The sequence below is a fragment of the Mchenga conophoros genome, linkage group LG4, assembly GCF_057382185.1.
Source record: "Mchenga conophoros isolate Kocher_MC1m ecotype Shallow Benthic linkage group LG4, M_conophoros_male_GT1.1, whole genome shotgun sequence".
Lineage (NCBI taxonomy): Eukaryota > Metazoa > Chordata > Actinopteri > Cichliformes > Cichlidae > Mchenga > Mchenga conophoros.
Window position 1 is genome coordinate 17,066,157 of NC_140529.1, and position 14,685 is coordinate 17,080,841.

At 39.4% G+C, this 14,685-nt stretch overlaps 1 protein-coding gene across 3 annotated transcripts in view; it reads right to left on the minus strand.

The window, feature by feature from the left end:
- clec16a (C-type lectin domain containing 16A) overlaps positions 1-14,685 on the minus strand; it is a 53,375-nt gene that overhangs the window by 28,110 nt on the left and 10,580 nt on the right. For 2 of the 3 annotated variants that reach the window (XM_085270730.1, XM_085270728.1), the window contains exons 6-14: positions 13,228-13,351; positions 12,934-13,108; positions 11,168-11,218; positions 9,793-9,909; positions 3,946-4,246; positions 2,704-2,815; positions 2,450-2,550; positions 649-768; positions 199-308 (exon numbers count right to left, since the gene is read on the minus strand). In XM_085270730.1, coding sequence (XP_085126856.1) covers positions 199-308; positions 649-768; positions 2,450-2,550; positions 2,704-2,815; positions 3,946-4,246; positions 9,793-9,909; positions 11,168-11,218; positions 12,934-13,108; positions 13,228-13,351 — 1,211 coding nt within the window. The remainder of the gene's footprint in view (positions 1-198; positions 309-648; positions 769-2,449; positions 2,551-2,703; positions 2,816-3,945; positions 4,247-9,792; positions 9,910-11,167; positions 11,219-12,933; positions 13,109-13,227; positions 13,352-14,685) is intronic. The other variant, XM_085270729.1, reaches the window with a different exon arrangement.

Sequence of the window (14,685 nt, forward strand, 5' to 3'; positions counted from 1 at the left end):
AGAAGCCTTGCAGCTGTGAATTCTACAGAAGTGACACAATTACATGGAAAGGGCTTGTTTCACTCCTATGGATGACACAATTTTCAGCATTTCACTTCCTGCTGAGGTCCCATGTTCCCTCAAGCAGTTTGTGAGAGTCATAAAGTCTGCTAACAGGACTGTTGAAATGTCACGGGAGCATGCTTGGGTGTGCTGTACCTCCAGGCAGGCCAGATGAACGTCTTTGATAATACAGTTGCTCCCAGACAACACAGACTGCTTTAGCAAAAGGCAGCTCAGCTCGAGGGTAGCTAGACGCACTTTACCATCTGCACACAAGTAAGAGAAATGCATAAATAAGTATCAAATATAACACATTGTTTCCTGTTAGGTCAAAAATCTAAGAAATGCATCACATGCATCATATCATGCAAAATGGCTATACATGGTTTGTGAGCTTTAACAGCTAAAGTTTCTACCTCATTTGCATTTGCTGGGTTAGAAATTCTCGTAACAAATGTTTTTGCTCAGTGTGCCAGTGCATACACTATATGTTCAGCTTAGCAATATGCAAATAAAATGAACATCAAAAGAAGAAAAAAAAAGAAGGTACTTTTTTTTTCTTTTTTAAAGGTATGAAACCCCACACCAAATGTGTGTATGTGTTACCTGGCAGTGCAGCTTGGCTCATAACTCTAATAAGTCTTTCTACGAGGACCACGCTGTAAGAACTCCTCTCCTGGTCTGGAACTGGCAACTGCAGACGCTCCAGAAGATCAAGGTTGATACCTACAAACAAATTAAACAGAAAAACAAAGTAAAAGAAAATGCCAATTCTGAGCCACGATCATTAAGGCTGTCATCTTGACTCGTCTTTATTCTGGGAATCTAACGTATGTAATATGTTTAATTGGTTCATCAGCAGCACAGATGGAAGGCAAATCACTGTAAGCCGTAGAGTTTTACTTCCTAAACAGCTGCGACACCACTCCACCACATTTAGGTTTTTTTAGCTGAAGGATGACACAGACATTACTTAGAACCTAAAATTATTTATGAAGTCAAAACTGAGGTGTAATCATAAAAAAGGGACCTAACACACGAGATAAACGACTGCTGTGTCCACAAATAACAGACAAACTAGCAAAGAACCAATTTTAAATTGTATCTTTAGGCACTTCGTTACTAGCAGCCCGTTGCAGAAACACATCATTTAATCCCATGTATTTAGCTGAATGAAAAGATAACAGTTTGACAGGCAGTAAAGAGTATTTTTGCATGAAGACGCTGATTCCTAAAGACCTGTTTACCAAAAATGTGGAGTGTGTTCTTAAAAACTGTGAAGAAACTAAAGAAGTGGGGGACATCTGTATAGTGAAAAGGCATTTAATTCTATTCTACAAGAGAAGAAACTGCATGTTTTATGAAATAGGAAAAAATCCTTCTACTGTTCACTGAATCCTTATATGAAATAGTCTCAGTGGAAAGGTGACTTGTCTAGAAGCCATTCTTAAGGAAAAATGCTGAAAAGACTGAAGTATGCTAAATTACAAAAGAACCGGACAGGAAATCAGTGGCCACAGGTCTGATGGAGTGATGAATGCAAATTTTAAATTTCTGGTTCAAATTGTTGTCAGTATCTACAGAGGTCTTCAGGAGAGAGATACAAAGGTTTGCAGCCACATGTAAAACAGTGTGGAGACTCAGTTTTAGTTTGAGGTGTCATTTTTCCAGCTGGTGTTGCAAATCTGGTCAAAATTTATGGATTTTGATCCACCATGCAATACTAAAAGTATAGATTTTTTCCGCCTAACATTGATCCCAAACACACTGCCATTGCAGTGGAAGCATATCTGGATAGAAATACACACAGTGGATCACTATCAGTCATGGATTGGCCTCCCCAGACATCAACATTACTGAAGCAGTGTGAGATCACCTTGGCAAAAAACCAAACAAAAGGCAGCCAATATCTAAAGAAGAGCTCTGAATGTCCTTCAGGAAACCCGGAGAAGTATTCCTAAAGACTACTTAAAGAAATCAGAAGAAAGTTGCCTGAGAAAGTTCAGGCTGCGATGAAGAATAACAGTGGGCATACCAGACACTGACTCTCAAGCTGGTTACAACAGAAACATTTTGCTTCATGTACTGTATGCCTTCACATGTTTTAATAAATTACTGCACCTATTTCCAAGACCTTTGCACAGTGCTGTGTAACACTGAGTGCTCAGGTAGAGTAGAAAAGCACTATATAAGAACCAGTCCATTTACCAGTTGCTGTATACAAACAAATGAATCTACATGTATTTTAAAGAGAACAATCACACAGCCCTTGAAGCAAACAGATGTCAATAATTTTCTTTGTTACTTGATATTCATTCACTTAACTAGAGAGACAAAAGCCTTATTATTACATGTCAAAAGGTTTATGCCAGTGGACAGATTATGTTAACAGTGAGCTTTTGCTTACCTTTGCTGTGTGAGAGAGCGTAAAGTAGGCAGAGGACAAACAGCGCATGGTAGTCGTCACTGGTGCAGTCAAGGGCACTGTACACCATGTCTAAGAACGGCCTGCAGGGAGCGAGAAAGAGACAACAAAGAGAACATAGCTTCAGTTAACAATTCTGTCTTTCCCATTTTCAATTCTTTAGACTTTTAGATGAGGTTTACATCGCACTGCGCTCACGTGTGTTTGTGTTTGTGTGTGTGTGTGCGTGCATGTACCTGCTCCTCTGTGTGTGTGTGCGAGTAGCTGCAGCTGTCTTCTCCTCATCAGTGATGTTCTGCTCTGTCAGCTCTGACACCTTACACTTCTCCATCACCACCATTTCTATCTCTGCACAGATACACACACCGCGAGATGCATACTTAGTATTTACTTACATAAATCTCCACATATTTGGAGAACCACCTACACCTCACAGAGTATCATTCACATCACAAATTTAGCACACTTACAGACACGGAACAAAGAGGCTCTAAAACGTATGGACCAACTGAAGTGTGAAGGTCTTAAAACGTACTAAAGCTGCCAGGAAACCTCACATGTGTTCCTCACAGTATTTAGAGCAAGCAGGTTAAAATTAGTAATTTATAGTAACACATCAATAGACAAAGGAATATTTAAATCTATTATGAAGAAAAACAGATCTATTTTTAAACTTATTCTTTAAAATGTTGGTAATTTTATCACTTGTTTTATCAGTTAACAGTGGTAGGCGTCTTTGTTCCATCCCAAATGGTACTCATGTCATTCTGAAACCATCTTCCCCTGCAGCCCATGACCACATTTGTGCTTTTAAAAAAAATGAGTAAAGAAAAAAAAGGTTGAAGCTGTTAATGCCTCAGTATAAATCAAAGCATAAAAAAAAGAATCATTTCAGATGCGTGAAATGGTCACATTTTAATACACACACACACACACACACACACACACACACACACACACACAGAGCAGGAGTGAGAGACAGGCGGAGAGATGAGGAGCACAGGATGGAGTATCGCTGTGGGAACCAATACTGCTACGTGGATTGTGCTCAGCACAAGATCAGTGGTAGCCATGATGATCATGGGGAAATTAAATGGTGCCAAGAAGAGGATGCAGCAAAAAGAGGGAGTCCTCATCTTAAAACAAGCTAAAGAGACGGCTTCTGTTCTGATTGTGCAGCGTTGCCTGTTTTTTACTCCTGTTACTTTTTCCAGGAATCTTTTATTTCCTGAAAAAAAAAATGATGAGGCTGTATAATATAAATTTAAACACAGCATTTTCTTGTAGCTGCAAATGAAAAGCAGCAAAGCCACCACATTTCCAGTGAAAAATGTCAGGTGTTCTTTCTTTAAAGAGTTCTCTCTCTTTTCTCTTGAGGATAACCAGAGTGCATGGGAGACCACATTGGATTTATGGCAGTGAAGAAACACTCACAAACACAGTCCTGTACTGCTGTGTCCAGCGAGACACACACTCACCTTCCGCCGTCTCCCCACTCGCTCTGCTTCCCTTAGAACTCCCACCTGCTCCTATTCCCTCTGTACCTTTTCCCTTTTCCCTCTCTCCTCCTCTGCCACTGTCATCATCCCAGCCCTCTTCTAGTCCTCCTCCTGCACTGCTGCTTCCGCCCCCAGCCCTTTCATCATCTTCCTCTTCGCCCAGGTTCTTGTAGTTTGGCCTCTTCTGTGTTCTTTTGCGGCCACGATGGCGGGACAGCTCCAGTGAGCGCTCCAGAGACTCCGGAGGCTTGATGAAGCGGCGCATACCTCCCGCACTTGCCTGATGGATAGAAGCAAAACAGGACAGAGGCCAGGGTATGAGGAGAAAAGGAATATATCACCTGTGGATCACTCAGTTATTATTTTAGTCAACAACACATAACCATAACCTTCAAAACTGTTTTAAAAATAACATCACAAATGTACGAGCTGCAATCCAAAAGACAGATACAAAACTTTTCCATAAAAAGCCAAAGGAATTCCTGATGTTCTGATTTGTGGTCGATAAAATTTTTAAGGTTGTCTCACTGTGCACCTCTAGGCTGTTTTCAGTGCTGATGCTATTTTTAAAACAACCTGTGGAAGTCCAGTTCTGACAAGTTTCACATGTGTATCTGCAATGCAAGCCTGAACTTCTCCACTGTTTCAAAACAGAGAGCCTCAAGAGTTTCCTTTTGGAAAAGAAAAAGAAACTCAAGCTCAAATCAGAGGACCACCGCTGGTGTTGAGAGAAGAGTCCATTGGTGCAGCTTAAAAATTCTTGCACTTTAAATGCAATGCGATTGGGGTACAATGTTTTGATGGCTTGTAACAAAGTTTGAGTCATTTCTTTCAGATGCTTCAGGATATCAGAGTAGTCAGTAGTCATTACTTCGAGTCAGCAGTATGACTCTATGAATAACCGTATGAGCAGTTGAAAATGTTCCCAACTGCACTCCTCACCTGACCGAACATCTTTAGACTCATAAATTCTTGACTCCTATGCTCAAAGCTGCTGTTTGCTCTCTGGGTTCTAAGCTAGAGACCCAGCAATGATGACTGCTGATATGCATGTCAAGTATGTAGACTTCAAACTTCTGCAAAACAGAAATTTGACTGTGAACACTCACACGTGTGTTCACAACAGGACATCCATCTAAAACAGCAGATGCACAGAAAGCAGCCCAGAGGTGCACAAAGAGAAAGCCTTGCAGGTAGGGCTGTGCGATATGACCAAAATCTCATATCCCGATATAAGAATTCTATCGGCCCGATAACGATATAAATCACAAAAATGTAACATTTTCTGTAAATTCTGTGAATCTCGGGCAGCTCGACTTGCGGGAAGTGTTTCCAGCTGCGCATCATGTAGCTGGAGTCGAGTGTTTTTAACCGATGCATGAAACTATACATTTTTAGACAAAAGGTGTAACGGCCGCCGTTTTCTTTGTGAGTATTTATTACACGGCGTGCTGCAGGGAAAAGCCTGTTCTAACGTTTGAGTCTAAGGTTTATTTTTTAGCACCTGACAGCTCTTTAATTCTCATCCGTAAATAATCTGCTCTTTCACGTGATTCAGTTTATTTTGAAAAGTCTCAACAGGATCTTGAGCTTTACTATGAAAGGTTTATGTGGAACATAAACAAGCGGACACGCGATGCTGTTACCGTCATTGTTGGTAACCACAACGCATAAAAACAGGCGCTTGTCCGTTCGTAGTGTGGTTATATTAAATATAAGAGAAAGAGAGAAGTTTAAGAAATTAATATAGCCACTACAGTGACCATCAAAACCATGAAAAAATATTGTCGTAAACAGTTTATTTTGCGACACCACGAAACAAACGATAGCGTAAAATCGTCATCCGATATATATCGTTATATCCAACAGCCCCACTTGCAGGGCAATTAAAATCAGTTATGTAAACTAGATATCATGTATTTAAGTCTTTTTGGCAGGGCAAAAGATAGGCAGTGGTCCAAACAAGAGAAACAACAAAGGAAAGCTGTCAGGTGGTAACAGGAAATGCGATAAGCCCCCGAAAAAAAATTAACACATGAACACAAGTATTTGCAGAAATTGCGTATTTAATTCCATCTATATATAATTTTACTTGTGTCTATTTATTGTCACACTAATTACAAAGTCTTACAGTAAACATACACTGATGTTAATCAAAAAGCCACTTCCCACTTCATACATTTTTGGACTAGTTCCTCTCTCACACACACAAAAACACACACGCGCTTTGAGGCCCTTCTGTGTGGCCATACTCGAACTTTGAGAAACCCACTTTCCACATACAGCCCCCAAACCGACACCAAAATGCACATGCACACAATCCCACAGGAAACAACTCGTAAATGATAAAAAAAAATGCTGAGCAGTGCTGTTAGGGCTGTCACTTACAGTAAGTATAACATGTGTAATTGTGACAATCTTCCTGTTGCACGTTTTAATCACAAACTCCTTACTGCTGCACATGAATATGAAACTCCAGGACGTTTCAGAGACTGCAAGTAATCATAAAGCAGTCATTTCAAAACTTGATGATCCTCTAGTTCATTTTCTACATACAGCACTAATAGTCTAGTCTGACGGAGTTATGACTTCAGGTAAGATTACAGTTAAACAAACAGCTGACCAAACAGTTAAGAGTGGAAAACAACGTCTCATATTCATGTTGATGTAACGTCGACATGTGTTACCCGTGTTAACATTTCTGCACACCATGTCCTTATAGGTCAGAGCTGGTTTAGGGTTTTATAAACAGCTTAAATTTGTGGGTGATTACTGTATAAAGCCAATAATTAGCAAATTAATCTATTAACTAACTGATTGATATTTAATGAGCAACTACTGTTATCAGCACTTTTTCTCTTTTAGAAATTATAAGAAAATGATGACGAGGTATCTTCTGAGATCCACGTTGATCCATGTATTTTCAGCTTTATGTTCTACCAGAGAAGCTTAGCAGGATTAAGTTGAAACAGCATCCTTCCTGATCTTTTATCAAACCTTGGTGCAATCCTTCACTGTTTGAAACAAGCCATTTGGCTCCTTTACTTTTTCCTTTAAGCCATCGGTCCTCTGATTGGCTCCCCTTGCAAATAAAAAAAGATTTCAGTATCAAGTAAGAGGGGCTCATGGGGACTACTTGTACATATGCTAACCGTGCACTTGCAAATGAGCAACCACTATTTCAACAACTCATTGCAAAAACAGGAACTACGGAACATCGTAAAAGGAACTGATATATTTCATTCATCCTCTGATTTAGCAATTAATTTACTAAGTATTTATCAGATTATTAAGGAATTACAATAATGATGGTAGTGGCTATAAAACTATACAAAACACACACTTTAATGGCTTCAGGGATGATGCGAAACAGGACTGAATTCCAAGATAATCCTTTCTCTCTGGTTTCATTTCGTGAAAAGATTCACCTGCTCTTACACCGAGAGGAAGAAAACTCTGTATCTCACACTGAAACTGGGTGGCCTGATTTCACTGAAGTTCTTGTGCTAACACAAACCACCAAACACAAACATGAGCACGTGACCACGTCAAAACATACATGCACTTACATACGAGCAGGTGTCTGAAACCATCCTCCTTATTCAAATGTGTGCCTAGGATAAACCCAGTATCAGTTTCTCTCCATCAACCTCTGGTGAAGGTATTGTGGATGAATCACAGCAAAAAGCTGCATATTTATATACATCATTTAAAACCCTCGCTTTGGCCCTTTCTCCTCCATCTTTTCTTTCTTTTTTATTAATTTCTTATGACACAAAGGTATTCTTGTAACAATTAAAGTCTTAAACATGTTGCCACTATTATTTTATTTCACGCTTTTTAATTTAAAATTCAGAAAACCTTAGTTATTAGGTTTTTTTCCCCATGCTTTAAAAATACTCACATACACTGTGTGTTACTGGTAGGATTACATTGTAGTTACTGCTAAAAACACAGTGTGTATTTTGTCAGAGACAAACCACAAACCAGTATCAGTGTGTGTGTGTGTGTGTGTGTGTGTGTGTGTGTGTGTGTGTGTGTGTGTGCATGTATGTGTGTGTGTGTGTGTGTGTGTGTGCATGTATGTGTGTGTGCGTGTCACACCTGCTAGCTGACTATATTCTGGTAAACCACTCGCAGTCTAAACCAATGCTGAGAAATTACTGGAGGTCAGGGAGCATGCACGACATATCTACAAACACACACCCGCTTGAAAGTAGGGTGCCATTTGCAGGTCAAAAGATAAACCCAATTTTCCTGCACAGTAAACGAACTGCACGAACTTACGTTACGCAAAAAAAAAAAAAATACTGCCACATGCATGCAAATATCAAAAACATGTATCTAACTGGTGCACTTGCAAGTAAACACATCTACAAAAGTGTGAGAGAAAGAGAGAGAAAACACTTCTTCCAGGAAAGAGATCTGGGTTAGGTGAGCCAGCTCTGTCAGTGTTCCATCATGTGACCTAATTTCCTGCCACATCAAAGACGAACAGGAGGTGCCATTTGACCACCTGCGCAAAAACAGAGCCCATACCTCATATGTCTGCTGTTTTATCTACAATAAATCAATCTATAACACGGTACATGTGATTTAGCAGATACGAGTGCAACTTCTGAGTATCTACTTGGCATCTTTAGGAATAGTTAGTAGAACTTCCTCAATTAACCATGGTGATGTCACACAAATGTGTGGCATGCATAACACTTGTTCGCTGCACTAATCTGCTCATTAGCGTTTTTACATGCACCAGAACAAAATGCCAAATACACTGCTGCAGGGTAAATGCCAGTAAATCACACAACCTGCACCGGTATCCATCTTATCAATGTCAATCAGTCAGAAAAAGAATAATTAATGTGCAAACGCAAATTTGTGTTGCCTAGTGGAACAGAAAAAAAAAATAAATTACCCCCGGTAAAAAAAGAAAACAGTAACTCATGGATAAACACAACAAATATGATTTGTTAATCTACTTGATTTTACTTAAGAGAAAAATATATAAACAGGGAAAGTGATCTTGAATGAATATCTGGCAGGTACGTATTTGGGTCTGGCTGCCTCCTGTTGTGGTACACCAAAGCTGTGAAGACATCACGCCTCTAGTTATATTCACTGAAAAGGTAGGCCGTTTCTTACAACAGCCAGAGAGCTCTTGCGCGCGCACGCACGCACAGACACACACACTCAGCACAGAGAATAACCACAAGGGTTCTCAGAAACGCTCACTACCTCGGCACACCCACCTGGCTTTAAAAGCAGATGGTCAAAAAAAAAATGTAAGAAGCAGGGGCGGGGCGATGAAGGAAGAGAAACTGAATCAAGAGTAGAAAATGAGAGGTGAGGGGAACTGGATGGGGAACATTAGGTGATGAAAGGGGAAGATTAAAACGGTGGCAGAAAAGAAGAGGGAAATTACAAGAATATGCAGATGGAAATTAAAGGGCACGGAGCAGTAAAAGGAAACCGAATGCTGCTATCCAACGCCGTGGCAGGAAGACCGAGAGCACGACAGGAATCAGGAGTGTTCAAAAAATGGAAAGGGAAGAAAAAGAAAAGTCAAGTAATTTGCATATTGCTGCCTTGATGTGGGTGAATCATGGAGAAAACCATGACCCTTCGATCTCATAACCACCTACGCACACTTCTGGAACACAACTGTGTGTGTGTGTTGTGTATGTGTCCATGCGGTTGCTTCGTAGGTGTGAGTGTGCACATTTCTTGTTTGTATGCTGTACTCACTCACAGTTTTACCTGTTACAGTACAGTACAGTTTACAGTACATTAACATATACAGTCAAAGTGTGTGTGTGTGTGTGTTACCGTGCTCTTGTGCGTGCTGTGAATATCTGTCGGTGTGGTGAATACAGACAGATCTCCGTTGAAAATAACATCTGCAAGGGCATTGACCAGTGGCTGATAGTGGATGATTAGAAACACCTGAAAAACAAGAACATAAACACAAAATAAGTAAAATCAGTTTCTGGGCCACTAGAGCTGATTAGAAAATAAATTATACTGTTAAAAATTCATTTAGACATGATCATCTGCACCAACATGTAAGCATTGCAAATTACACAAATATAACTGGCTCCCTTTAGTTAACACGATTTACAGTCAATGGCCACTTTATTAAGTGTGTGTTAATGCAAATACCTGGCAGGAATTCATGTAAACATGAGCAAGGAATTCAAACCAAGCATCAAAATAGGGGAAAGGGGTGAGTTAAGCTACTCTGAACGTGGCTGTTGGCGCCAGACTGGCTGGTCTGACCATTTCCAAAACTGCTGATCTGCTGGGATTTTCCCACACAAACATCTTTAGAGTTTACAGAGAATAATCTCTAAAAACAAAAATATCCAGTGAGCAGCAGTTCTCTGGGAGAAACTGCTTTGTTGATGATGTCAGAGGTCATAGGAGCGTGGCCAGACTGCTTCGATAACTTCGATAACAGTAACTCAAATAACCACTTGTTGAAAACTCAGAAAACTGAGCCTACAATTTGGAGCATAGGTTCAACAAAACTGGACAACATAATATTGGAAAAATATCATCTGGTCTGATGAGTTTCTCCATGAATCCATCCTGCCTTGTATCAGCAATTCAGGCTCCTGGTAGTTCTGGTGCGGGAGAAATTTTCGTGCACACTCCCAGAGTATTGTTGCTGATACTTTATGACTATAGTGCACCCATCTTCTGATGGCTGTGTCCAGAAGGACAACGCACCATGTCAAAAAGCTCATATAATCTTAAGCAGGTTTGTTGACCATAACTATGAGTTCAATGCACTCAAAAGGCCTCCACAGTCACAAGATCTCAATCCAGCAGAGCAACTTTGGAATGTGGTGGAACGGGAGATTCATATCATAGATGTGTAGCACCTGTAATGCTGTCATGTCAATATGGATCAAAATCTCAGGAATATTTCCAGGACTTTTGTTGAATGTATTCCATGCAGAACTAAGACAGTCCAGGAGGTAAAAGTTGGTTAAAGCAAGTAATAATAAGGTGTAAGTAATAACTAATGCAGCATAAAGTAAAGTTTTATTTCCATTATTCACATAATAAAGCTAGTAGAAAAGGCTTTACAAAGAGCAGCTTGACTGTATGACAATACACCACCGGATTAAGCAGCCACAGCAAGATTACACTCACAAGAGTGTCAGCAGGCAGGCAGGTGTGTGTGTGTGTAACTTACTTGAGACAACAGATAAAGGGACACTTGAGGGTTGATCTTCCGCTCTTCAGACTAAAGAGAGAGAAAGAAACAAGAAGATTTAAGGTGATATATAATAACAACAAGAACATAATGTGTGTGATAATCATTTAGTAGTACGAATATAACAGTCATGACCCATATTGCAAACATTTATCATGTCAAAAGAAAATTTGATTTAAACAGTGTTTTAACTGTCTAATGTTCAACTATCTGCATTTATAACTCATAATAATTACGCTTTCACCTGGAATATAATCTTTTCAGCTCACCTTTGTTTTTTTATAGATATGTTAGGGCTGTGTGATATGACACAACACACTGGATGATGAAACATTGTGCTGTTGCAAAACATGTTGCAATATTTTTTCATTGCTTTATATGACGATTTGCAATAGTCACCACGGTGTAAAATAGTATGCAGAGTTTATGAATGAGAAGCAAAAATTAGCTGTCAGGTGCTCGAACTAAACTTTACATTTAAATGTTAGAATAGGCTTTCTCTGTGGCACACCATATAATAAAGATCAAGATAACTAGTCATTACAACTTGCATTCATAAATATATATGGTTTCATGCATTGGTCAAAACACTCGACCCCAGGTATACGATGCCCAGCTGAAAACACTTCACACAAGCCGAGTTGCCTCATTTATATTAGGAGTGTCTGCAATGCAGCATACTATGCAAAAGATATGTGGAAGAACAGAACAACACGTCTCTGAATGAACTTAACAGTGTGCTAGGACACTCTGCATTTGAGTCAAGTTTCCCGACAACCATACAGGAGCAGTAATGATAGCCAGAGTGAAGAGTGAAGTTGTGTGTGGTCATCTAGTGTGTAAATCTGGAAGGGGTGGGGAACTCCAGGGCTCAAGGGCCGATGTCCTGCAGGTTTTAGGTATCACCTTGGGTCAACACACTTGAATCAGATGATTAGTTGTTTACCAGGACTTTGCAAAACTTCAAGACATGTTGAGGAGGTAATCTATCCATTTAAATTAGCTGTGTTGGATCAAGGACACATCTAAAACCTGCAGGACACCGGCCCTTGAGGCCTGGAGTTCCCCACCCCTGCACTACGGGATAATGCCACATAAGGCCCATATTTATTTCATTTTTGATTATTTACTTTAAATGTAAAAAAAGAAATAGTACTTTTCATACGGTGATTACATAACTATTCACTGAATTTATAGAAAATGCATTATAATGATATATAGTGTTATTGGGATAGAGGGAGAGAGTATTAAAAGGCTTACTGACCAATCGAAGCACTTTACACCACACATATGGGATACTTTCTATGTTCTATGTAATTTAAGATTTTACCAAATCATATGCAGGCACAGAAGACCATGCAAACTCCACATGGAAAGGCCCCTGAATGGTTTGAACTCAAAACCTAGTGGTAACCTCTATGTCACCCACACAGCACCACCTGCACAAACTGGCAAATACCTAACCTAACCGTAACTTCTAACTCATAGCTTTTCTGAGGTGATCAAGCAAAACCACTGGTTAGTCATTAATCAAGCTAAGAAAAAAAAAACTACTACTGCAAACTGAACATTTTTCAACTTTTTAATTTTTCAACTTGATAATTAGCTTAGGAACAGAACCGTACTACACTGCATGTGTGAAATGAAAGGAGGAAACCACTTTAACACAACACACACTTCAACTTTGAACCTGTGAACATCAGTCTAACCAGATGTATTCAGAAATGCACTCCAGAGTAACGTACCGTCTCAGGACTGACCAAAGAGTAAACATAGAGTGGCAGAAAGAGACGGTTGAGGAGGTGGTCGGTTAAAACGTCATTAAGGAATTCACAGTTGATGATGAGGATATCGTTTAGGTAGTGGAGGTGGTCAAGGTGCTCTGCTACCAGGTCACTTAGCTTCCCCCTGTTTTTATGTCTAAGACAGACAGAAAATAAATAAATATATATAACATAGAATAATAAGCATGAGCCAGATCAAGGCTTCAAACAAGGACACTGCTGACATCTAGAGGCTACAGTGAGAAAAACACTTACTCTTCATCCGTCTGTACACACTTGTCCAGTTCGATGACGTGGCTGCCGATAAACCAGACCAAGTTACTGAAATATGGGACCGCGGTCTTATCTCGAATGTAGTGCAGCATGTGCTGGTTGTCCACTAGAGAGAGTAGAGGCATGGAGAGTTATTATCAAGGTCAGTTCCACAAATACAAAGACTCATTCATGTGTACACAAAACATGTGATCCTCGAGGAATACCAGAATATAACCAGATAATTATACACATTTAAAAGCATATTAAAATTAAAAAAAAGTAATTATTTAAAAAAAAATACCCAAAGGGTCAAAATAAGGACACAAATTGTCAATCCACTATCAATAAGGCCAGATGAATTTCCCTTTTATATGTTAATTAGTCAAGAATAAAATGCTTTGCCAATCAGTTTTTGCTCTGTTTAACCCAAGCTTGTGGCCTGAGCTTTCCAGATGCACCCTCTTGAGAGGTGGCCAGTTTAGGTAAGAGCAGTTTTCACACATTAGGTGTGTTTACATATGTTGGGATTACCACTGTATTGGTGGAATGAGTGTTCATCAAATGGGTGCACAGTCTGATTTCCTGCTTTAAGTTATGCTATTCAACTGAGGCCTGCAAATTTAAAGAAGGATAAAAAAAGCTTTGAAGGATGGGCCTGACCTCTTCGGCTTGCTCCTAACGTCTGCTTAGAGAAAGGCAGCTCCAGGATTATTAGCCACAATTAGAATTTGACCGATATTTTTAAGGCTAATATTGACACTGATATTTGCTGATATTTTATTTCTTCCAGGCAAACAAAACAGAAAAAGTTTCCTAAACATCTGTTATTAGTAAAGAATCATTTAAGTTGTTAACATTCTACTTGGATCATTTGTTCACGTGTTTTGTCAAGAGGCAGGTGCAGAGTGCCCTCTGGTGGCCAAACTATGCAACATCAATGCTGAAAGCATGCCTGAAAAGTATTTCTCCTCTGTCATTACTACTTAAACATTACATTTATTGGTCATTAAAAATGCTGATACTTCTGGATCATCAAATAACTTTTATTGATAAATCGGTCAGTCTTTAACCACTGGACTGCCTGCAGTCAGATTAGATTGAGGCTTAGCCATGTCTTGGGGAAGAATACTAGAAAATAAGAAACTATCTGTCCTATTGCTGTAATAATTTTTATTTCTATTATATTGCGAGCCTTTCAGTGTTAGAGCGCAGATTTTATTTGGGGCAAATATACACAGAACAAAGTGAATTTGTTCACAGTTAACTGGAAGGTGAAAATGTTTTTTTAAAACCTGACAATGCAATCAAAGTTCTGCAGGTCTGCTTATTTAGAGAAAAAAACTTGTTTAAAAAAATCTGGTCAAGTCAATATGGTTTCTGGTGCTTATGGGTCTAACTGCAGAACTTTAACAAGCACAGTTACACTGAACTCCTCCAATAATAGACTTTTTTTTGTTT